The sequence below is a fragment of the Brachyistius frenatus genome, unplaced genomic scaffold (genome assembly GCF_029030835.1).
Source record: "Brachyistius frenatus isolate BFR_SWC_R1_liver_20210118 unplaced genomic scaffold, ASM2903083v1 Contig_129, whole genome shotgun sequence".
In the NCBI taxonomy this organism is placed as follows: domain Eukaryota; kingdom Metazoa; phylum Chordata; class Actinopteri; family Embiotocidae; genus Brachyistius; species Brachyistius frenatus.
The window spans coordinates 325,707-351,101 of NW_027210728.1; the positions used below are offsets into that span (position 1 = coordinate 325,707).

The 25,395-nt window shown below is 42.3% G+C and overlaps 2 protein-coding genes and 3 non-coding genes across 5 annotated transcripts in view; all 5 read left to right on the forward strand.

Annotated features, from left to right (window-relative positions):
• The first annotated feature begins 702 nt into the window (after window positions 1–702).
• Window positions 703–9,562, forward strand: ldhd (lactate dehydrogenase D). Its single transcript, XM_069714331.1, has 11 exons — window positions 703–828; window positions 3,624–3,736; window positions 4,341–4,482; window positions 4,597–4,738; window positions 5,588–5,747; window positions 5,861–6,060; window positions 6,533–6,661; window positions 6,942–7,069; window positions 7,807–7,897; window positions 8,174–8,285; window positions 8,885–9,562. Exons 1-11 carry the CDS (start codon window positions 736–738, stop codon window positions 9,063–9,065), a joined length of 1,491 nt encoding a protein of 496 aa, XP_069570432.1. The 5' UTR covers window positions 703–735; the 3' UTR covers window positions 9,066–9,562.
• trnag-gcc (transfer RNA glycine (anticodon GCC)) lies at window positions 1,699–1,769 on the forward strand. The gene has a single exon. It is a non-coding gene; the product is annotated as a tRNA-Gly (tRNA).
• On the forward strand, window positions 2,103–2,173 carry trnag-gcc (transfer RNA glycine (anticodon GCC)). Its single transcript has one exon. It is a non-coding gene; the product is annotated as a tRNA-Gly (tRNA).
• Window positions 2,526–2,596, forward strand: trnag-gcc (transfer RNA glycine (anticodon GCC)). The gene has a single exon. It is a non-coding gene; the product is annotated as a tRNA-Gly (tRNA).
• Window positions 9,563–13,783: 4,221 nt separating the features above from the next.
• The window catches only part of znrf1 (zinc and ring finger 1), a 48,862-nt gene continuing 37,250 nt past the window's right edge, over window positions 13,784–25,395 (forward strand). Inside the window, exon 1 of the mRNA XM_069714288.1 lies at window positions 13,784–14,781. Coding sequence (XP_069570389.1) covers window positions 14,388–14,781 — 394 coding nt within the window. The 5' untranslated portion in view covers window positions 13,784–14,387. The remainder of the gene's footprint in view (window positions 14,782–25,395) is intronic.

A 25,395-nucleotide genomic window follows, 5' to 3' on the forward strand; every position in this document is an offset into this window, starting at 1 on the left:
ACGAGTATTTTTGGTCTTTTTTTTTTTTTTTTTTTTAAATTTGGTAAATTCCTTTTCAAAGGCAAAAATTATTTGGGTTAACCTTTAAATATCCGCATAAATGTTCAAAGACCTTATGTATTAATATATTGTGATATAAATACTCTAAACCTATTTTATTTTATTTTATTATTATTTTTTTTTTAAGTAATAGTGTTTTGTTACAATTGGTATTCAAAAAGCACCTGCATAGCAGGCCTAATATTTGAATATATTAACACGTAAACCTTTTGTAATAACAAACTACTACTAGTTTTTTTCATTTCAGTCTTTATTGGATGGGAGGGAAATGACATGCAGTACGAGTCTGGAAACCAAACCAATAAATCAAACCAGACTCACTACTGACAGTTGCACCCTATAACGGCTGGGTTATCATGTCATCCAGAGTAATGTATAAATGATTAAAACAGCTAAAAGTAATGGAAAGATAGTTAAAATAACAAAGTAATGTATAAATGCTTGAGATTTGCTAAATGTAATGTAAAACAGCTATAACTAATGGATCAATTTTAGGATACTATCCAGTAATAGAAGGTGCAGGATTCAACCAATAAAGATATAATGTGCTTTAAAGTATCAAACTATTATTTTATTTTGAAAAGGGCTGCAGCGGAAGTGGTGCGTTTGCGGTGACGGTTATTTTGTCAGGTGTTATTTTCAGCAGTCAGTCGGTGACTTCAGCTCGGTGGGACAATGCTCCTCGGTTTGACACGGAGCCCCCTGCTGCGACGTCACCGGCGCTGCCTCCCGCAGTGTCGCCACGTTACACCGGAGCCCACGGCCACGGTGAGTGCGTTTTAAAACAAGTCAACTTTTATCGTTTTTATTTATTTTTATTTATTTTGAGGGGGGAGAGGGGGGGGGGGATTGAGGTGCCCCGCCCCCCCCCTCCCTCCTCCGCCCCCTTTACGCACACACGTTCTCGTAACGTTAAATTATAAATCAAAATTAGTGTCTGGAATATTATTTTATTTAGTTTTAATAACATGTACAGTGTACTTTTGAAAATCATTTGAAGATGAATGAAAAAAAATCGTGATAATTTTTAAGAAATTATTTACACGGTCCTCCAAGTATGCTGATTATCACTTGTTTATATGTATTTTGAAGAACATCTGCCTGCATTAGCTATTTCAGATTTATGACTATGACACACCAAAGTGGTCTCAAAATGGCTATTGTGTGCAAATGCTGTGCAACACGTGACTCTTAATATATTATTTCCTATAAAACTTCCAGAATCTACTTCAATGCAAAGTAACGTCGTGCAAATATAAGTTATATATATTTTTCTTATAGTCACGGGGGGAATTGAATTGTGTTGTTTTTTTTGCAGTGAGTTGTGCTTCTTAATAGTTTTAGTCACTGCCTACATACACACTCCTTCAGACGCGTTTTAAATGCATATATCTCTGCCTGATGTTGCTTGGTGAATTTGAGAGCATATATTGGAATCCATTTGCAAGTAAAATAATTATCAATACCAGTTATGGAAGCCCAGTCAAGATATAAATTCTTTTTTTTTAATTTTTTTTATTTTTTAAATTGATTTCTACATCATACATTGCATTAGCTGAGAAGTGAGTGTTAACGTATGTACATGTTCTCGGCGTGTCACCTGTCAGGCGACGTCTGCGCCAAAGTTGTGCAACGTCTGCATTGGTGGTTCAGTGGTAGAATTCTCGCCTGCCACGCGGGAGGCCCGGGTTCGATTCCCGGCCAATGCAACAAACTTTATTTTTCCACGTATTATGGATATATTTTAACAAACGCTGTTCACTTTTCAGACCTGAAGTTTATGTAAAGTGCTTTATGGTTTGTGTTGTCTCATGACACACAGTCACAGAGACGCTAGTTTCCACGTCTCCGGCTCCTCCTTCTTCCCTTCTTGCTCACTCCATGCCTCTCCCTTCTTGTTGGACACACACGGGCACTTTTCCTCCGTTTCCTGAGACTCGGATTAAGGATCAGAGAGGTGCAAAAATGTCATCTTTATTTCCTTTTACACTCATGTCGGTAGGCCGTTTTTCTCACGACGGTGCCCGTAGCAGGCTCGTCAAGCATTGGTGGTTCAGTGGTAGAATTCTCGCCTGCCACGCGGGAGGCCCGGGTTCGATTCCCGGCCAATGCAAATGTCCTTTTTTTTTTTTTTTTTGGTCGCTCTAACATATTTGCCAGAGGAAATCTCCTATATAAAAGAAAAAAATATATACTATGAACGTGTTGGACGAATTGTATTGTACACACTAACATTTTAACCTCATTTAAACCTTGTGCTGTTGCTCGAAGAAATATCAGTGCAACTTTAAGGTCTGTGGCTCTGTGGGTTTTTATTTTGCTCCTGCCCAGTGCTCGTGCATTTGCTGTTGTTTGGATACCATAAGTGTTGATAAATAAAGTAAATTCTAGACAGATTAAAACTGGCCTACAGTGGCTGTTCCTCTGTTGTGTCGGGTTGTCCATTCTCATGTACTTTCTCACAAGCATTGGTGGTTCAGTGGTAGAATTCTCGCCTGCCACGCGGGAGGCCCGGGTTCGATTCCCGGCCAATGCAACAAACTTTAATTTTCCACATATTATGGGTATTTTTTTTTTTTTTTTTTTACAGCTCTAACGTTTTTACTGTACAAAAATGGAAAATTTGACTTAATGTGAACTTCTGGCGTTGTTGGAAGATATAATTTTTATTTTGATGCAGCCTCTAGGAACGATAAAAACAGCAAACCAACCCTTGATGGTTAAAAACACAAAATGAATGGCGGATTAAACTGAGTGACGCTTCTTTGGCCGTACTTTTCTGAAAAGAGACTCCTGAAAGTCCTCCCAGCTCATCTCCTTTGCCATTCCCATATCTCGATAAAGTTGAGTCCGGCCTCCTTCCTCTTTTTGTCTTTTTGTCTGTCCGGAAGAATCCTGTTTGAGGGAATTCCCCAAAGAGCATCTTGGCATTTGACGGTCCTTCTGCAGCATAACTTTGATGCAGCTTCTTAGAGCTGCTCTCCCTCGGTTGGTGGAATAAGGTGCCGTAGCGTGATGTAAAATCATGTTTTCTACCACGAAGGTCTTTTCAGATCCGTTTTGTTTTTTCAATGCCGTAATGGCCATTTTAATAAAAACCTTTTAACAGTTACGTAATTCCTCCCTGCCGTTTCTGCCGTCTCTCGTTTCTATTTCCATATTTAAATCTATTTAAATCTATTTTTAAATTAGTGAAACGGCGCCAGTAGGTGTTGGTAAAAGTACCAACACCTACTGGCGGTAGGAGCGCATTACTGCTGGGCACTGGTAAAAATACATTGGAGATAAGATAACGGTTGCTTAAACTATTCAATCGTTTTTGTTTTATGATGTTATGTATTTATTTTTATTTCGCTTTATTAAAATTTGATGTTAAAAGCATTAAAAAAAACGAAAAAAACAAGCCATGACTTAAAATCTGGGGCTTCGTTTTTAATCAAAAGTCATCTTGCTAACACGATCACAGCAACAGTCGACGGTTTGATTTTGCTTTTAATATTTATTTCTTTTTCGATGACTCGCTGTGTGTGTGTGTGTGTGTGTGTGTGTGTGTGTGTGTACAGAGGGCGTCTGTGGACGGCGTGCTCTCTGCATTCAGGTCTATATGCGGCGAGGACGGCGTCTCGTTGAGTGAAGCCGTCAGAGAGCAACACGGCAAAGACGAGTCTGTACACAGGTCAGTCCGTCCGTCCGTCCGTCCGTCCGTCCGTCCGTCCGTCACACAATCACAACGTTGCATGGGAATGGTGCTTTTTAATAAGACATTTTTTTTAAATGCAAATATATAAGATGCGTTTTTCTCCAGAATTATATACACTCACATTTCTCAGTGGTGGTGCTTACAGAGCTGAAATGTTAGGATGCTCCCTTTTGGGTTGGGACGGATTTACGCAACATCAGCAGTAAAAGCAGGCAATGCATCGGACTATTTTTTTTTTTAGTAAAGATGGAGCTGAACCAGAAGATGAAGCTTTAGATTTACCGGCAGACCTCCGTTCCAACCTCCACCTTTTGGGGTCGTGAGCTTCGGGTACGGCACGACTCGGTCCAACCAACGGAAATAATCGAATGTGAGCCTTGATTATTTTATCATTTCATGTCCTTCTAGTCGACTTGTAACTGAGGATATTCGCACAAAAACATTTCCTCTCGTGGACCTCGGTCGCTGAATTAATTCCAAATTAGGTTTTGGTTTTTTATTTTGAGGGGAGGAAAATCAAAAGCTGCCATTTTACTTTAGAGAACGGCGAGTTGATCGTGTCGCATCTCTGCCGTCCCAGATGCTGCCCCCCAGATGTGGTGGTGTTTCCACGCTGCGTGGAGGAGGTCAGTGCCCTGGCCAAGGTCTGCCACAACCACCGCCTTCCCATCATCCCCTTCGGCACCGGGACGGGCTTGGAGGGAGGGGTCGGTGCTGTGAAGGTGAGAGGGCGCGTCGGTGACTGGATGTAGGTCCCGTACAAACAACAGCAATTTTTAATCGTGATAAACTGTAAATAAACACGTATCTACACGTTTCTCTCTCCGGCCCTCCAGGGTGGCGTGTGCTTCAGTTTAAGGAACATGGATCAGGTTCTGGATCTCCACCCGGATGACTTTGACGTGACGGTGGAGCCCGGCGTGACCCGGAAGGCCCTCAACGCCTACCTGCGGGACACCGGCCTCTGGTTCCCTGTCGGTCAGTCACGCCGTTTGCGGGGTTCCCCGGTAGCTCGGTGAAAGGACCGGGACGCGTTTTTAAAACGGCAAAATGAATGAAAGTGCTGCTGCTGGTGAAGAAAAAAAAAAAAAAAAAAAAGCCAGCAAGTAAAAGCATCAAATTAACAGTTGTGATGTTGGTGATAAACAAAACGAAAATAAACGAGTGTATTTTACGCGTGAAAGAGGATTACAATGGACAGCTTTTTAGTTTTGGCATTAAAATGTCACAACATCCGAGATTCGCTCATCTGTAGCAAAAATACACCCGTTCGCTTCTGATTGGATAAAACAAAACAAAAGATCAACAAGAATTCAGCTCCGTGTCCCGACGTCATGAATGAAGTGAAAAGAAACATCTGTTTAATTTCAGTCCTTCGCGCATCGATCCAGCATGTGGACGTTCTTCACATTTCTATTTCCCTGTTGGTCTTGTCACAATAAAAGCACCTTTTCAAAATAAAATCGTTTCCATTCAGGTATCCACCAAGTTTTCATGAGAGCATCTTTTTTTTTAATATATATATATATATATATATATATATATTATCTGTGGAAGTGAAAAGAAAGTTATTTTCGAGTGAGCCGACGTGATTTATTCGATCTCGCTCTGTCAGAGTTTAAGTGGTAAAATATTTAATGAGGTTTTCTGTAACAAGTATCCAACAAATAATCTATGAACGGATATTATTAAAGTAGTTGAAATTCAATATTAACAAGTTATTATTTCCAAGTTACAGGTTGATCACAGCAGTCACTCGCAATACCGTTGTCAGATTTACAGATCTATGATTTGAATAAGAAGTGAGGAAACGCATTGTTGTCTCAGATCCGGGAGCGGATGCGTCTCTGTGCGGCATGGCGGCCACCAGCGCCTCCGGCACCAACGCCGTGCGCTACGGGACGATGAGGGAAAACGTCATCAACCTGGAGGTGGTGTTGGCCGACGGCACCGTCGTACACACCGCCGGTAAGGGCCGACGTCCCAGGTACGCGCCTCCTTTTTTTTTTTTTTCTTGTTTTTTTTTTAAAACCAGAACACGGTTCGTGATGTCGCCTCGTGCTTTTTAAAAACCTCACGGCTTCGTTTTTCTGTCCCCAGGAAGACGGCGGCGGGCTACAACATGACCAACCTGTTTGTGGGGTCGGAGGGAACGCTGGGAATCATCACCAAAACGACACTCCGCCTGTACGGCATCCCGGAGGCCATGCTGTCGGCCGTCTGCTCCTTCCCCTCCGTGCAGGCGGCGGTGGACAGCACCGTGCAGGTCCTGCAGGCCGGAGTTCCCATCGCTCGCATCGGTGAGAAAGGGAGGAAGGAAACTAAACTAAGGTGGGGAGGAGGGGTGAACGTTTTCTCATAAAGGAAGACATCTCTTCAGATCGTTCTTTGATGGTCACTTTAACGCCCTTTGGACAAATGAACCGTATGATTTCATGGTCCCCGTGTTAACGAAGAAGAAACGCCAGTGGGGATCTAAAAAATTAGTGAAGTATTGAAGTTACCGTAAACGTTCATGTCATTATTACAAATTCTAAAAAAATTCCTACGAGATAGGGAGGAATATATCGTATGATCAGGAATGAAAATAAATCAATATCAGTTTTCGACAGCTGGAAAAAGAAATTCAGCTATTAAGCAAACAAAAAAAAGAAGAAACGATGGATCACGCTGACATTTCCCTCGTCCTGTGTGTGTGTGTGTGTGTGTGTGTGTGTGTGTGTGTGTGTGTGTGTGTGTGTGTGTGTGTGTGTGTGTGTGTGTGATATCCAGAGTTTCTGGATGACGTGATGATCGACGCGTGCAACAGGTTCAGCTCTCTGTCCTACCCCGCCGCCCCGACTCTGTTCCTGGAGTTTCACGGCTCGGAGCGAAGCCTCGAAGAACAAGTCGGCACCACCGGTGAGCGAGTTGTGCTGAAACGCCGACAAGAAATGTTTTTAAAAACAAAATGAGCACCTTAGTGTTGGTTTCTGAGATCGAAATTGCGGTTCATCCTGAGCGCTGAATTTTGGCCCTCCGGCGCTTCACGTACTGCTGAACATGTTCACTGCTCATGTTAGCTTAGTGAGCAATACTTTTGTTGATATTTGGTTGCTAACGTAGACTAATGCTGGTTCACGGCGACATCATGAAACTCTCACATTTCTGGTTTGTGTGTTTTTTTTTTTTTTTTCTTCAGCGGACATCACTCAGTGTAACGGAGCTTCCGACTTCCAGTGGGCTCGAGATGCTGAAACTCGGAGCCGGCTGTGGCAAGCTCGTCACGACGCCTGGTACGCCGCTCTGGCTCTCAGACCCGGCTGCAAGGTAAACAAACAAACAAACAAACACACTGTTTTAAAGGCCGGCCCGCCAGTGGGCCCTCAGAGCAAGATCACACTCTTTGACAAGACAAAGTCCATGGAGGAGGCTTTAGGATGAGCCCGCCCCTGCTTATAGATACTGTTCATACACACAGATATTTCTTACAATAATCACTCAACTCAACAGTTATTTATTTTTAAAGATAAATTGCCGTAATTGTGGCCTCGAGATGGCGAGCAGATTTCTATACACATCTGGCTTACGTGTGCAGCATAAGGACATTTTTTATTATTCATTAGTTAGGTGGCCATGAATAATGCAAATAATGAGCTTCGTAAACAGGCTGCTGGAGGACGGAGGGGGAAATCTGAAGACGGATTTATATAAATCTAAACAAGCTTTACTGAATAAAACCTCACAGATTTGTTTAAAACGGATTCAGATCTTTTGAAATAGTTCCACTTAATGTTATGAAATGTGAACGTTATATTTATACAAAGCATGTTGAGCGACAGGGAAGACGGGAAGATGTAATATTGTTTAATAGAGCTGCTCTTCGGGGATGAAACGTCATATTATTATAACTTACTGCTGCTGTGTGAGAACTCGAGAGCTTTGGAGATGAAACTGTTGGTCGAACAGACGTCGACTACACGAGCCCCGTCACGACTCGGGCTTCACAGGCTGTCTCACTTCATTTACGTTTGAATTCCTTCCCATGTGTGTTTGCGCGTGCGTAGGCGTACGCCACCGATGTGTGTGTCCCACTGTCTCGACTGCCTGAAGTCATCGTGGAGACGAAGGAGGACCTGATCGAGAACAGACTCACGGGTGAGGAGCAGAACATTAACCTTGTTTACTTGTTTACCTGGAAACAGCCGGTTGAAACTGCGACTGAATGACAAGCCGAGTGACTCCGGTGTTCTTCAGAGCAGTTGAGTGTGTTTTATTGCATTTATTTCCTCGTTGTAGGAAAAAAAACGTGTTGGAAGCCTTTTAACAACAAACCTTAAACGGGAGCGACAGCAGGTTGAACTGACGTGTGGAAGATGTGGTTTTTTTTTTCTTCTTGGTTTGTAATGACCGATGATGCCGTCGGCCTTTCAGGTCCAATCGCGGGTCACGTGGGCGACGGTAACTTCCACTGTCTCATGGTGGTGGATCCCGGCGACCCGGACGAGCTGCACCGAGTCCACCTGTTCACCGAGAGACTGGCCAGGTAAACCGTGTCTCTGATCCCGTCACCTCTCCGGTCCGCTTCCTCTCAAATCCTCCACCAATCAGGACTTCGATCCGCGGAGCTTCGTCGTTAACTGATGCGAAGTTTCCTGGTTCATTTCTGACCCCTGTTAATGAAATTTAAATTATTCAGCTTTTGTTAGTTTTAGCTATCGAAAACTGTTTTGTTTTTTGGGGTTTTTTTTGGTCCAGTTTCCATCCTGCAATTTCATTTTTAGCATCTTTATGTGACTATTATCCCATTTTGAACTTAGAAATAACTCTTCTGTGCATGTTGTAATCACTCGATTTCCACAAAATAGACATTATGGAGCCGCGCATGAAGGAATATTTACTTCCCATTTGGTTCCTTCCTTTATATACAGCAGAAAATTCAACCAAACATTGGAACGATAATTAGTCATATCAAGTTATTTTAATTGCTTTAAAATGGGTTGAATTTTGATACGTTTACTTAAGGAGAAATTGACAGCTCACACGGAGACGTTAGTGTCTTCAGATTTAGTGTTTTTGTGAAGTCACACATATATTGTGATATCGGTAACAGCCTAAATTAAGAGGTGTTTGTTCCTCCTGCAGGCGCGCCCTGGCCGTGGACGGTACCTGTACGGGGGAGCACGGGGTGGGTTTAGGAAAGAGAGCGCTGCTGTGTGAGGAGCTGGGGCCTCAGGCCATCCGGGTCATGCACGGTCTCAAGGACGCCCTCGACCCGAAGAACCTGATGAATCCTGGGAAGATTCTGCAGAAGGGAGAGCTGTGAAAGCAGCGCGAGGGATGACCAAGTACTTCCTGGTAAAACGGGACTTCTGGATCAAATGTTAACAGTTGATCACTCAAAAAGGGAAATCTAATAGGGTATCGAGCAAGCAGCCATTTTTTGGGAAATTCAGTTAAATCGAGAAAACCATTAATATTACGGTTTGAATTAACTGCAGCTGCAGTCCGTTTATGTCTTCTTCACTGTGTGGGACTTTTTTTTTTTTTTTTTTTTTTAAGCATGCCAGCGTCCCCACATGTCCCAGAAACCAGGACTCGTTTTCCATAACTGGAAAACACCTGAAAAAAAAAGACTGAAATGTCCTGGAAACATCTGGAAAATAATTTGCACACTTTCTTCTTTATTTTTGGCTGAAACAACTTAAATTCACCCGAAGCTAAAATCACTGTTAATTTATTTATTGTTTTAAGTCTGAACATTGTTTAAAACACACTTTTTAGATTTGTTGAACCGTTTTGTTTGTAAAGGCAAAAAAATAAAAAAAATAAATAAAAAAAAAACCAGTGTCAACAGTGGACAAGATTGATGTTGGATTAAAGCACTTTAAATCATCTAGCAGGAATTTAACTTTTGTTAATTTAACAAACAAATGTGTCATTTTTGTTTTCAGACCACTTCACAACTTAAAAACATGAGTTGATCTAACTTGTTGTTTTAACTTGAAATGGCTTGAATGAATTCACTACTTCAGTCAACTTATTCAACTATATTTGTAAAGAAATAAAAGCAGCATATTAGCAAACTTCCCAGCATGCATTGTTTGACATTTCATTCCAGCTTTCTGTCTTTAAATCAAGTAAAGATGATGAAGATGAATAGAGTTCTTTCCTCTGCACATGTTTAAATGGTTAATGTCTGAAAAGGACACTTGTACCATTAAAAAATGTATTAATTTCCAAAAATACAGGACGGTGAGTACTATTAAAAAAAAAAATTGTTTTTACAAGGCAATGAGTATTTCAAGTTATTTAAATGTCACAATTATTTTTCTTTTATGCATTTGTAGCTTATCAGTTACTAATAATTTTGAAAGCTGCATTTATTTGATACAGTTAAAAGTTTTGGTTAATAAGCGACTTCTTTCACATTGTAAAAAAATTGTAGGTGCCGGCATCCGCACACCAGGGGGCGCTGCAGAGAAGGGTGAAACAAAAACAAAAATCGACTGCGAGTTTTACACTTTCAAAATGTCTTTCAACTCATTATTCCACATGAATTCAGTTTATTCATTTTTTTAAAGCCTATCTTGAGTTCCACCTCACCTTTATTGTTTTGGCTGTGAAACACTCAGAATATAAAATAAAGGATATTGCTGGAAGGTTGAGAGACATCAGTTTGTCCTTCCTCAAGAGTAATTTGTCTCTTTAGGACTCGCGTCACGATCCCACAGCTGGTAAACTGGACATAAAAAAAAAAAAAAACAGCTTCATGCCAGATTAACATCCATCCAGCCTTTCTAAGTACCTCCAGGTCCTCGTGTGGCTGTGATGGCGCAATACTCTCCTCCACCACAGGGTGTCAGCGGTGCATCCTCGTGGGAAAAACCTGCAGCTTCTCAAACGTTTGAATCCTAGAAAATGGACCAAATAAAATGCTTCAGTAGATTTTTCAATATTGTTCTCCCAGCATGCAGCCAGAACGAACGAAATAAACAGGTTAGCACACTCACAACCACTAAAATAGACTTTTAATTAAAAAAAACCTACTACTTCATAGTGACTCCATTATAGTTTGTAAACTGTATATTTCATTATCACTGGTTTGTAAGAATTTCCAGCACCAAGGCGTACATGTTTTTACTGGTCAGTGAATATTACCTGCACACTTTTAATTAATGACATCCATTGGTTTGAGTGACATCGGTGACTGAACGGCGTAGAAAGGGGGGAGATTACTGACCGGTCCCTGGGTCCGAGTCCCGGCTTTAATTACGATAGAAAATGACCACAAAGAGACAAAATGACAAAAAAAAAAGACAAAAAAAACCCCTGCAAAGTGACAAGAAATGATGCCAGAGAGAAAGTAGAGAAAACAACCACAAAAAGAGGCACAAAATGATAGGAGTGACAAAAAGTCGTGACAAAGAGACAAAACGACACAAATGCAAAACAAAATGACCACAAAGTCACAACAATAATGACAAAGAGACATAAAATGACCACAAATCTGCACCCAGAGGCTCATCGTTTTATAATTCGTCCATTATATAAATTATTATAAATGTTTCTATGATTACTAAAAGTGTTTTATTAATTTTTTTTACAGTTCCTCTTCTGTCTGCCTGCCTGCAGTCTTACCACCACATGTACATGAGGAGGAGTTTCTCTTTGGGGGCCGTGAAGAGTGATTCAAAGTCTAATTTGCATATTTATTTATTTTTTCAACTTTATTTATTGATTTTTCTTAGTTTCTTAGATTTTTTTTTAATTTTTTTTTTTTTACATCCTTCACCCCTCTACAGGGATTCAGGAACATTATATACATGCAATCATAAATGCAAAAATATTGGAAGAATAAGATCAACAAATTGGACCAACAGATGTTTTCCAATTAGTTAAGCAAATTTTCTAATTCATATTACTTCTTGGAAACTGTAAATGCCCCCCCCCCCCCCTCCTCCTCCTCCTCTTCCTCCTCTTCCTCAGGTAAATCACCTCTTATCCAGGAGTCAATGCTCTATAGACTTATTTGTATTAAATTTATGTTCGGACCACTTGTACTGATTGTGCGTCTGGTTTATGTGTTGAAGTGTGTGTGTGTGTGTGTGTGTGTGTGTGTGTGTGTGTGTGTGTGTTTACATGGCTGAGGAGCAGACCAGCGACCATTTATAGGCCTGCTGTCATTATAGCAGGCGAGATTAACACCTACTGTGTCACAGTAAGTACTTTACCATAGTTTTACCTTATTGGGTAGCGAGACGACTGCATGAGACCGATTGTGTGTTATTGGGAAGAAACAAACACAGCCAAGCAGAATAAAACCAGCCTAATTACCACACACACACACACACACACACACACACACACACACACACACACACACACACACACACACACACACACACACACACACACACACACACGCGCACGCATGCACAGGATTAGACCAAGTAATCCCAAACCAAACATGCAAGCCTGTAATCCCAATAATTTAGCATATGGTGGTGAAATCTGTGCATAACGTGGATAATGACAACAATATGGAGGACCGGCTAGAGGCCTGGCACTGGGGGGGGGGGGGGAAAATCAGCGGGATTCAGCAAATTATATTTTATTTAATTTATTACATTTTTGAGTTTTTAAAATTTCAATTTAAAGATGTAACATCTGTTTTGCAGCCACGCCATCCGAATTATGAATAATATCAATGAAAACCGGAAGGGATAATCACATTTGATTTCCAAAGTCCATGTATTTAGTGACACTTATTTCATTTATATTTAAATTTTAAATGAAATCCTGTCCAATCAGAAGGAAACGCCAGCTGTGAGCTAACATCAGCTCTTAGCGTAGTCATGGTTACAAACAAACAGTGTATTTTTGACAGTTAAAGACAAACTGTTTAAATAAACCAACAGTAAAATTAAAGTGGGTCAACTTCTACTGGTTAACCCACATTTGGTCCATTTTGAACCCCAAAGTCCCAACTTAAAAGTTTATTGGTGACGAATTGCCCACAAAACTTTAAATTGAACCCAATAAAATACACAAATTAAATGTCAGGTGAGCTTTTAAAAAAAAAAAAAAAAAAAAATCACAATAGAGCAAATAATTTGAATGTTTAGGAACTTTTAGGAACTACTTTTTAACGCTGCAAATCTTCTTGTCATGATGTTTTCACGTAAAGAGAATATTTTTTTATTTCGAATTTTTTTTTTAATTGACTGTCAACAAATTTATAAATGTCAGTACAATGAACTTAGAATTTGTTCATTCTTAACTTAAAAACATTAAATTAATCTCACTAAAAATAGTTTTTTCTTTCAGTGCATTGATTTTTGTTGTTGTTGTTGTTGTTATTGTGCTTATGTTATTGCTGCCGTTGTTCTTATATTTTCTTGCTGGTCTTTTTTTTTTTCCTCACAGACTGTTAAAAACGTACTAAAATCCAGATCAGACTGATCTACCTGAGGTCCACCTGCCACACCTGTCGCATCCTAAAACGCCCCAACGATCCCTCGGTTCAGACCGCCTACAGAAGAAATCCAGGCCAATCCCATGTTGAGGAATTAAAACAAAGTGTGTGTGGTTGTGTGTGTGTGTGTGTGTGTGTGTGTGGGGGGGGGGGGGGGTGCGCGCGCGCGTGCGCGTGCGTCTTCTCCGGCACCGTCTCCCGTCCTGTCTGTGTTTATGATCCGAGCTTGCGCACTGAGCGCGTCCATTGTCTGGCCAGTAGCAGCAGCGGCAGCAGGAGCAGCAGCGGCGGCGGCGGCGGCGGAGCGGAGAGGAACGAAGCGCCGGTTCCGAGCGCAGGGGAGCGGCTTCACTTGTGACCCCGATCTCCGGGTGGAGGGAAAAAAAAAGAAAGAAAAAAAAAAAAAAAAAAAAAAAGCGACCGCTGGTTGGAGCCCACCGTTACCGGACCGGACTGACAAGCGCGGACGGCGACGTCATTTTATTTATTTTTGTGGACCGTTTTTTTTTTTTTTTTTTTTTTTGTGGGGGTGGGTGGGTGGGGGTTGAGGGGAGGGGAGGGGGGGGGGGTGGTGGGGGCCGGGTGGCGGTCAGACAGACAGCAACAGTTGTCACGATGTCTGAGAGCAGATGAGGCGCGTGCAGCGGGGCGAACATTGCGGCGCTGCTGCGATCCCGGCCGGTGCGGGATAAACGTGTTGCTGCCGCGTCCCGCCTGCAATGATACAGCCGTCTTAGGAAGCACCTGGGACGGCGGAGGGCAGCGCGGCGTGTGCATCTGTTTCGTCGTGCCGGGATTTCGGCGTCATTCACTGCTCGTCAGCCACCCCATCCACCACCCCCTCCCCTGCCCCCAACACCACCCCCACCTCCCTACCTCCCTCCCCTGGTTGTGTCGAGGTTTTGTCTGCGGCTGAGGTGAATCCAGACGTCAGGGCTGGCTCATGTTCCGCTCGGCAGGGAAACGGGCTGTTGCGTCTGCGGAGAGTCAGAGCTGACGAGCCGGCCGAGGCACACGGACAGACAGGCAGGCCGAGAGACAGACAGGAGCGCGGGGAGGGGGGGCGACAGCCTGTTCCGGCTCTCTTGACCCTTTGCGGATCGAGCCGAGCCCCCTCCTGTTTCCACCCAGAACCCCCCCCCCCCACACCCCAGTTCTCCCCCGCTTTGGATGGGGGGAAAGCAGAGCACGGCGGGGCGGCCCCGGGGTGCTTTTCCCGGCGTCTCTACGGATGACAGCGCGGTGCCACCCTCGGCCCACTTCGGTCACTACCGGCCGAGCGGCACCATGGGCCTGCGGAGCCGCTCGGTGAGCTCCGTGGCCGGGATGGGCATCGAGCACAGTCCCGCCGTGCCCTTCGGCTTCTACACCCCCAGAGGCACGGACTCGGATCGGGCCGGAGGGGGGTCAGGGGGCACTACCGCGGCCCCCCACGGTACCGGCTACCAGGACACTGGGGGCGGCGGGCACCACACGGACGGGGTGCTGTATCTGGGGTCCCGGGGGTCGCTGGCTGACACCTTGCCCCTGCACATCGCACCCCGCTGGTTCAGCGCGCACAGCGGTAAGGTCTGCTGCACACACACACACACACACACACACACACACACACACACACACACACACACACACACACACACACACACACACACACTTATCCAACACACATCCACACACTGACAAGCAGCAGGCAGATTTTAGGTGACGGCTGAAGGATTAATCATCACACACACACACAACCCCGCACAAAACACACCACCGCGGAGACCAGCTCCTACTTCCAGACACCTACAATCACGCACACCTTGTTTACCAGCAGGTATGGCTGCTGAACGACACCAATGCAGTGCCATTAAATCTCACCGTGGCGAAGGCAAGTTGAGAAGGGAAGCTGGCAGCTTGTGGCCTTCCAAAAATAACATTTGTAAAAGTGTATGTTTGGCCTCAAACGGGAAACTGGATACATGCCGGTTTATTGTTGACATTTTTTTCTGCAGGAAATTGCCTCAAATTGAAGCTATTGGAACATTTATTTGGTGAAACAACCACTGGAAAGCTGTCAATAGGTCGTTTAAGATCTCTCTCTCTCTGTGTGTGTGTGTGTGTGTGTGTGTGTGTGTGTGTGTGTGTGTGTGTGTGTTGGATTTGGAGCGTTTCAGGGTTGTGCTCCGTCTCGACTGTCACCGCTGCACCATCTGCATAGGTCATTCCTTGTTGTGTGAAATGACACTAATAAGCCTGTTGCCAAATCTGGCTGAGTCAATTAGGCCTGTGATTAGAGAGGAGGAGGATGAGGAGGAGGAGGAAGGAGGAGGAGGAGGAGGAGGAAGGTGAGCCGGAGAAGGGAAGAGAAGGGAGGATGGAGATAATGGTGGAGAGGGCTGTTCATGCTTAACATCGGCTTACCGCCCTCCACAATATGTTTGTGACTGGACACACCTGCGCGCACACACACACACACACACACACACACACACACACACACACACACACACACACACACACACACACACACACACACACACACACACACACACACACACTGTGGAGGTGTACATATGCTCGGATCAGCCTCAGATGTCCCTCACAATACACGTCGGTTTCATTCATACTTTCCTCCAGCAGCCAGGAAACAAGCAGCACTTTAGAGCTCGGTGACAATTTTAAAAAGTGATTCATTGTTAAGGACAAAAAAAATAATTCTGGTGCCAATTTATTAAATGTGAATATTCTGTAGTTTCCTGGTTTTCTGTTGTAAATGAAACTACATTTTGGGTGACTTTGACAGCTGGTTAGACCACAATTTTCTTTTATTTGAATATGTTAATTTTACATTTGATATACTCATAAATTAACCAGTTTATTAGGAAGATGAATGTCAGATGTTTTGATGAGATTTTTGCGTGGTAATTACTTGAAACACAGAAAGAACTGCAGGAGTTTCAGCAGTAAAACAAAAGAGTTCAAATAAATGCCCTTAAAACTGCCAAGTCAAGGCCACAAGATGGAGGATCTGACATATCCCCCCCCCCCCCCAAAAAAAGAGCTTTTAATCCCAATTATTCAGACACATAACGTGGAGTAAACATGGGTCTTTTTTTTTTGGAGGGGGGGGGGGGGGGCAGAGCCAGATCCATTACAACTGCACGTACTCAAGTCGTTCAGCAATGAAGTAAATGGAGGAACATGATCAACACGCTTTCCCTCCGGTCTCTCCTGCGCTCGGCGGGCTCAGGCGAGTCCCCGGGCTCTCGTTACCAAAAAGCCCTGACCGGCTCACAGCGGGAGAACGGCAAGTCGGACGTCAGCATCTCGGCTGTTTTTACCCTCCCACATCGCCTAGCGACTCTGATGTGCTTTCATATCAGTGGGGGCAGATGACACAGGAGGAAAGAGGAGGAGGAGGAGGAGGAGGAGGAGGAAAGACGAAAGACGCACAAGTCAGAAAAAAAAGAGGCTGAATAATAGTCAACATGTCAAAATCACCTCGTTTGATGAAAAGTAGTTTTTTTTTTTTTGTGATAAACGGGGTTTCTGAAGGACTCACCAAGTTAGATTTAAGTATTTATAAGACCTTTTTTTTTTTAAATAGCAAATAGAATGGAATCTAATACTTGTTTCACCAAGTGATGCAAAATGAGCTTAAAGGGATACAAAGTGGCTCCAGACTCTCCCACAGAGACACGGAGCTGCGACAAATAGACACAAAACAGCTACAAAGAGACGTAAAATGGCAACAAAAAGGTGCGAATCAACTACAAAATGACATAAAACAATCATAACGATGCAAAATGGCCGTAAAAGGGATAAAAAAAAAAAAAAAGCTGAAGACGCAACTACAAAGAGATATGGAGCAGCTAAAAGGAAGGAAAATGACAATAAGGAGACACGAAAGAAACCTAAAGTGATGCAAAATAACTTTAAATAGCTCCTGACAAAAAACTGCAACAAAGAAACATGGAGCATCTACAAAAAGATGCAAAACAACGACCACAAAACAACATAAAATGACCGTAAAAACATGCAAAATGAGAATTAAAAAGACAAAACAACTGGAAAGAGACATAAAACAAATCCCAAAGAGATGCAAAATGACTTTAAAGGGACACAAAACAACCACAAAGCGACATCAGCTACGAAGAGACGCAAAATTGACCACAAAAAAAAAAAAGAAGCAAAAAACGACCACATGGAAACACCAGACTTCTTAATACCACAAAGAAATATCACATTTAATACCTGTTTCATCATCATATCGTCCAAAGCGCTGAAGTGTGACTGGATGAGGAGATTGCGGCGTTCCCGGGCGATGGCTTCTGTCAAACAACTACAGAACAGACAAAATCCACCACAAAGAGACACAAAGAGATGGGAAAAAAACAAAACAACAACAACAACAAAGAGAAACAAAATGAGTACAAAGAGATGCAAAACAGGCACCAAAAAAAAAAACACAATATGGTGGCATTGTTTGCGGTAGTTATGTAAAACCAGTAGGCACAAGATGAACTGTAATTATTTATTATTGTATCACATTTTCAGTTGTGTGTGACAAACAATCCCCGATGATAATTAATGACATTTACTTGGCAGCAGACGATCAGCAGCGTAAATAAAGAAGTAAACTGGAGCTGCGGATGAATACCCGCCGTCGAGGTTGTGACGCGGTTCAGCGGCGAAACGCGTACGGCATCTCGGCAGGAGAAGGGGTGCGATAATATGAAGGTTAAAAACACAGCGGGTTAAAATACCTCGAGGCCCCCCCCCTCTGCAGCACAGAGTTGGTTTTTTATTTTTACCGCGTCGGTTCGTCCGGTCACTTAAAAGTTTGGATTTTCGGTAAAACAGACTTTACTGGTTTTAGGTTAGGTTAGGTTAGGTTAGGTTAGGTTAGGTTAGGTTAGGTTAGGATAGGTTAGGATAGGTTAGGTAGTTACTTTATTAATCCCCAAGGGTAAATTTTTTCGCTACAGCAGCATACAGGAAAGCAATAAAATAATAATAAAATAATAAAAAGCAATAAAATAGCAGTAAAAAAATATTAAATATAAAATGCACAGTATATACAGTACAGTGTATATATATATATATATTTTATATACAAACAACCAAGAAACACAGACAGCAGTGTTATTGTTTTGTGATGGATTTTGCCAGAGGTGAGTTTAAGTGTTTTTCTAATTAGATACTTGCCGACGTGTCCGAACCAGTAAATCCTGCTGTCCCGGCCAGGTTTCCTTTCAAAAAGAGGTTTCCTAAAATCCACTTGGTTAAAAAAAAAAAAAAGTTAAATATGATAAATGAAAATAGCGAACAGCATGTAGCTGAAGCTTTGCGCTAGCTGTAGTTTTGACCTTGCGAGCGTTGAAAAGTTGTTTCACAGCGTATTTACAAAAGCTGGAGCCGTTTGCGCCGAGTCATCGGTTTTCATATACGAAAGGTTCATCTGGTGCCAATCTATTAATCTGCTGTCGATTTAACTGAAGACTAGTTTATTATCATGTTTGTTATTTGAATTAACTGAATATTTTGGAGTTATTCTGGGCTGTTGGTAATTGTAGCTGGAATTATTCCCTGTTTTCTGACCTTTAATCAGCAAACAATTGACTGATTTATCAAAAGAATTAATCATCAGATTAATGAATATAGAAAATAACTGTTAGTTGTGTCCACTGTGCAGCTTTCACTAGTAAAATGTTGGTACTCATTGCACTGTTTAGTTTAATTTAATATTATTCTATATATATATATATATATATATTTTTTTTACTTGCTCTCTCAAACGTGAGGATTTGATGCATTTCTTTGTCTTTTATACAAGACAGTAAACAATATTTGTGGGACATCTGACTGTTAGTTGACTGAAACAAGACGATTTAAAGGTATTATTTTGGACTTGGTAATCGTAAGAGGCATTTTTGAACTATTTTCAGACTTATTTTGGGCAAAACGATGAATCGATAATTCAACAGAAGCCTCTTTCCTGTTATTGCGATTGTTTTCATGGTAAACATCCTGCGGTAAATATGACAGAAAGCAGGAAAAAGATGTTTTTTTAAAAATTTTATATGTCAGCAAGTTTGAGTAAAAGCCAGTTGACGGAGGTGCCCGCGAGGCTGTCCGGCCCGGTTTGCTCTATTCCTCAGGCATCGTCGAGTTATTTCGAGCCCTGAGGCATTTCAATAAAGTGTCCAGTTAGACCTTCTTTAAAGTGAAATCTCTCAATAATGCACGTTCGGACTAAATGCGGCCGCGATCCCACCCAGTTGTACTCCGAGCAGCTCGACGCGGGAGCCCCGACGAGAAAACGCGCTCAGTTTACGATCGGTCGGCGAAAGAAAATCCCTCGATTTATTGAGAATCTCCGTCCACAAACAAGGAAAAAAAAATAATCATTTATTATATATGACAACCAAACAAACTCGGAAACACTTTCAGCAGAGGCAGCGCTTCACATATCTCATGATGGGGTTTTTTGTGTTGTTTTTTTTGGTGTTTTTTTTGTGGACCATAAAAATGTGAAATGTGGTTTTGCCAGAGAAATGTAATAAGAAGCCAAACTGAAGTAACACACAAAGGGAATAATGAACTTTATGATTTGCTTCAAATATTACAGTGTTTGATATTTCCCCGCAGATTATGTCCTTTTAACGCCGTGACAGGAAGTAAAGAGCCAAACATTTTGCATAATTGTCACAAACATTCATAGTTACAAAAACAGCTTCGAGGTTTTTTTTCCCCCATCACTATTTAGAATTGTTTTTCTACCATTTAAGGTTTGACTGTCGCTCTTTTAATGGTGTCATCTGGCCACGCCCCCTTTCTTCTTCTGCTGTAGTTTAAAGGCGCGCAGGAGGGGAATTAGCGCCCCCAACTGTTGACTTCTAATATTCAACCAACAACATTTCCATGATCGTCTATTGACATCAACATCGCGGATTTAGTGGAAAAGCAAAACACAACAGCCAGTAAATGTTTCTTCTTCTTCAAAGGTGTATTATTAAACTGTGATCTGGATTATAATAGTGGCATAAATTGAATGCAAATTTGTATGAGAATTAATCATGGACTAAAATTGAATGACGGTGGTGATGATCCCTTATCGTTTCAGCAAAATAGACGTCTCTGGCACAACTGGTGGAGGGTTCAAGCTGGAAGCCAATAATATTAATATTTTTATGATATATTGAAGTTTTCACCGCTTTTTTTTGCCCCTCATTGTGACGTAAAGTTAATAGTTGAAATAGTAAGTTCAAAGTTGACGACGGGAACTCTCCCACCTTAAAATCTGCGTGCCGATCCGGATGTCTGCTTTTGAGTTTTATATATATATAAGTTTAAGTTATAAATTTTGTTAGAAACAGTTGTGGCTTTTGGCCCGTGATCGGCAACCTGTCGCTTCACCTGCACTCGCACTTCCACGTGTTGTTGTTGTTGTTGTTGTTGTTGTTGTTGTTGTTGTTACCATCCGGCACCTCCAGCCCCTACGACGTCATCGGTACCTTCGCTACCGTCGGTGCCACACGTAAAACCGCCGTCGTGTTTTGACAATTTCATCATCGATTTCTAGCACCGAGGTTTCGCTTCCCGCCGACGTCCCTAATTGGCACCGGAGGGCCGACGGAAACAACAATAATCTATTCATGCACACAGAACGCTCGTTTCAGTCCGAGCTGTGTTCTCGGGAGGTGCTCGTGAACTGAAAATACTTCTCTGCAAAATGGCTGTTTAATAAAGCAGGCCACAGGTGCCCCCCTCTGTTTGCCCTTGGGAGGTTGGTGTGTGTCTGTTAACGAGTTTGGGGGGGGGGGTGACGACAGACTAAAAAAAAAAAAACGTCACGAGGGGGAATAGACTGTCTCTTTAAAATTCAAGAAAAGGGCCGGTGGTTATGCAGCAGTGTGTGTGTGTGTGTGTGTGTGTGTGTGTGTGTGTGTGTTTGAATCCCTATTTAGATGTTAAGAGTTGCAGGCTAACGTTAATCACAACACAGACCAGTAAGAGCCTCGCAGTTGCATTTGTAAAAGGAGCCTCGCGACATGTCTTGCCTTGAGATTGCATCTTCTTATTTGCACACACACACACACACACACACACGCACACGCACGCGCACACGCACACTCAAACGCACACGCCGAAAGCGGCAGCAGTCGCCACTTCCTGCCATCCGTCAAACGAGCCGCGCCGCGCGATCCGGGAACACCAACGGACGCGACGACTTCTCCAACGTCCGTTCATGTTTTTTGTTTTTTTGTCTTACAACAGCTTCGTCTCGCGTTACCTCCGCTGACGGAACATACGGCCGTCCGCAACCTGTGCGACCGGCGGCGAGGAAGAGGAGCGCCTGCGCCGGATATTTTGATATTCGGTCACGAGCGCTGAAATTAGGCCGCACGGATAACTTCCAATTTAGAAAAAGAGTGATCCCAGAAGTTCATCCGAGAGCAAATAAATTGCCGGACAGCCGGACGTGTCGACGCGCTAACACGACATGGGTAGATGAAACTACGATGGGTGGATGTGGCTTTTTACGGGAAAAGAGAAATAGGCGCCAAGAAAAGTTTGAATTTTGGTTTGTTAGAGTTCCTTTGATGAGCGTTCAACTGTTTTAATATGAAACCGCAGAGGAACAACTACGAAGCACATTAGTAGGACTCCAATCAACACGGATGCCAGTTTGATATCTTTTACTGCATTTTGTGGTAATTTCTTTCACTAGAAATGATCCCGATCAAGAAAACGTGTCGTGGACATAAAAAAAACAAACAAACATGTCTTACGTAATTAAAGTAACAGAAAACCAAGCTTTGTTTCGTAACGTGCTTTTTTTTCTTTTCTTCTTCTTCTTCTTCCGCTTTGCTTTTTTCTGATCGTGAACGCAGAAGGCTTCGCGACGCTTAACTGCTTTGATTAGTCGCCGATGTTCCACATCTGCTGTCCGTGAGAAGCGTGAAAGGCCGGACAGTTTGAACTTGGAGACCTGCCACCGAAGGCTGGAGTCCCTGTAATTAATATGTCCCCCCCCCCCAAAAAACCCCCCCCCAAAAAACAGACAGATGTGAGAAGGAGGAGGACTGGAGCCGGAAAGAGTGAATGAATCATTGAAGGAGACGGACAGAGAAAAATGCATCGGCTCATCGAGGTGTGATGTAACCGAAGAACGAGGCGGAATAAAGACGACTTAGCTCAGCTCGGTCACCTTTTAGCACTCCTACCTTCAAACGTCCTGACGGGTAGATGAACCGCGGGGCGATTCTTCAGCTATGAGGTGTCACAGTTATTGCGTAATCACCCGATCGCTAATTACTGGAGCGTAAACCGTCACCGTTTTGCGTAATCGTCATAATCGTTTCCGCTCGCGTCTCTAAAAACAGATGAAAGAAACGTAAAAGTCGTATTTTTCATCGATATTTCCGACATTTGAGGTTTGACTGGTGCTTTTTTTTTTTTTTTTTTGTGTGTGTGGAGAATTAGCGCCACCGGCTGGTCATCTCGAAGCTCGAGTTTTTTTTGTTTATTGGTGCGTGCAATACTCGGCCACCACGACTACTTTCTAATCAAAATATTTCAAACCCGGTCCGTAAACACCTCAATGTCCTGAACGATACACTCATTAAAGGACAAAACATCTTTACTGAAGCTCAACCAGGTTTCGACAGCTACTGTCAAAATAATGAGCGACAAGTTTAATCGACTGCGTCGGGCCCCAAAAAAAAAACAACATTTACTTGGAGACGTATTTAACGTAGACTCGCAGCCAGTAGCGTACGGCGTGACGAACCATTTCCTGTGATGTCATCAGTTGGCTTGTTCTGGGTGAATATGGAGTTTGACTGCATCTTCATATCTTGTCGTCTCTATTTTAAGATCCGAAGGTCAAAAACACTTAAAGTCGGCTAACGTATGAAAGGTAAAACTTTTAGCTTAACTAAATGTAGAAAGTGGTGAAAAGTAGTAGATGCACAGTTTAATTTGATTAGCTGAAGGTCATCGGTAGACTTTCTAAATAGCTTAAAGGTTATTGATTTAATGCTGAAATTATTCAGTGAAGGAATTGCTAAATATTTATGTCTGAAACATCCGACTTCTGCAACTCAAATAATTTCAATAGAAACTTGATCAATCAGATTTAAAATGTCTTATGTACCACTGCAGATTGTATGAACAGATATCACGCAGATAAGGACGATGTTTAATGAAAAAAAATGCCTTGGATTTTTGCCAATGAAGTTATTTCTGTGTCTTTATTATTTAAGGTTTTTGACTTGAGAGCAAAGGTTTTCAATTTGCAGCCAAAAAGTCGACTTTCATAAGAAAAAAAAAAAAAATCTTAATTCTGGGACCAAAACTAACAAAACTGTAAAGAGGGAAGTTGCTTGCAATGCAATCATTTTATTCTCAGTCTATATAATTTTACCTACAAACTTAGATTTTTGATTGCAGTGCAAGAATTCTGCTTTTAAAAGTGTTTTCTTTTTGTTTTGCTTGCATAATAAGGACACAAAAATACCTTGATTTAAAAAAAAAAATTTGGCCCAGCTGAACGGCCAACAGACTCCATCTCCATCACAACACAAACACAAACAACTGACTTTACAGTACAAGCGAGTGCTTCAGCCGGGCTTTGATCATTAAATCTATCAGTCAGCCACATTCATCCCTCCGACCAGCCCTCCCCCTCCCCCCGCCCTCCTCCTCACTCCGCCCGCCTGCCTCATGACTCGGCCTGCCAATACAGCATCAGTGCTTAATCAATAGAGCATTTGCACTCTTTTTTTTTTTTCCCTCAGACCAACAAGTTTAATCCCCGCCGACCTCGGCTCCAAAAAAAAATAAAAATAAAAATAAAAATCCCCCGGCGGTGCCTCGTAAGTGGAAAAGCATTTTTAACGCTTAATTACTTCGGCCGTTGGAACAGAATAGGACCAGAAACACACAATAGGAAACAAACTCCATAGAATCGGAGGCCTTTTTTTTTTTTTTTTTTTCTGCGGATGCTTCGCAAAATCTCCCGGCAGCTACGAGCGGCGCCGTCATCAAGAGGCCATTTGCGACACGGATGAGCGGTCGTGACGAGTCAACCCGGGAATCAGCTGTTCATTTGAGCAGCGATACTTGTAAGCGAGCGAGTTGATCATCTCGTAGCTGCAACCCGAGTCAGATTTTCTGATCAATTAAGCCTCCACAGTTAAACTGCAACTGATCACATTTGAAAATACAAAGTGACGACGAAAGCTTTTTTTTCTTGGCTAAGCGGAACAAATTCTAAACACAACATGGATGTGTTATCAGCTTTTCAGTTGTTGAACAGTTTCTCGTTTTCATTTCTGGCCCTCTCGGGTGTCTGAGTCACGTTTTTTCGGGTCTCCTGATGAATTTAGATCCAAAACTCAGCCTTCTTTCTTTTCTTTTTTTTTTTTTTTGCACTGTTTTGGTCTCCCACCACCTCTTTAACCGCTTAAATGCTTCATTTTTTACTGAAAACTCCAGTGTTGATGAAACAAAATGTATGAAATTGAACCCAAAACTGGTGCTAAAATTAGATAAACTATGACCATCTCAGTCCACTCTGACAGTAAATAATATTTAGTTATTTGTATATGTAAGCAAATACTGGGGTTCGCCTAAAAAGTCGAAAAATCTCACCATGTTCTGCAATTAAAGTTATTTTAATGCAAAAGTCAAAATTTGTAAAGTAATCAGTAACCGAAGTTGTCAAATAAAAGTCCTGCAGCAAAACGTACTGTACAATACGAGGATGAGGTGCCATGGAACGAAAGCACTCAAGAAAATACAATTAACTAAAATTTCTAGGTGTTACTGTTGTTTGCTAATTAATAACTGTATATTCAACCCCCCTTTTTATACAGACGGCACTTTGTGTACATTTAAAATCGTAGTTTTCAACATCAAATTCCAAATTCGAAGTGTTTTAAAATTCACATTTTAGCAGGTTCACTGTAAAACGAAAAGCAAAGTACACATTGTGTTTTTCAGAAGTTCCAGATTTTCATACAGCAGCTACGCTTGTTGACATCCAACGGTGTCTTTTCTCCAATTTAAGCCAATAAACATGATTCTGTGATGTTAACATGTGAAATTATTAAAGCGTTAAATAAAGCTTTTCGTAAAACTCGGGACCGAAACAGCGACTGCAGAAAGAGGTTAAAGAAATGCA

What these genes read in the sequence shown, in the direction of transcription:
- ldhd (XM_069714331.1), top strand. Translation starts at nt 736, where the DNA reads ATGCTCCTCGGTTTGACACGGAGCCCCCTGCTGCGACGTCACCGGCGC. An exon ending in GAGGGGTCGGTGCTGTGAAG is followed by an intron (nt 4,483 to 4,596) that starts GTGAGAGGGCGC and finishes CCGGCCCTCCAG; the next exon opens with GGTGGCGTGTGCTTCAGTTT. An exon ending in AGTTCCCATCGCTCGCATCG is followed by an intron (nt 6,061 to 6,532) that starts GTGAGAAAGGGA and finishes TGTGATATCCAG; the next exon opens with AGTTTCTGGATGACGTGATG.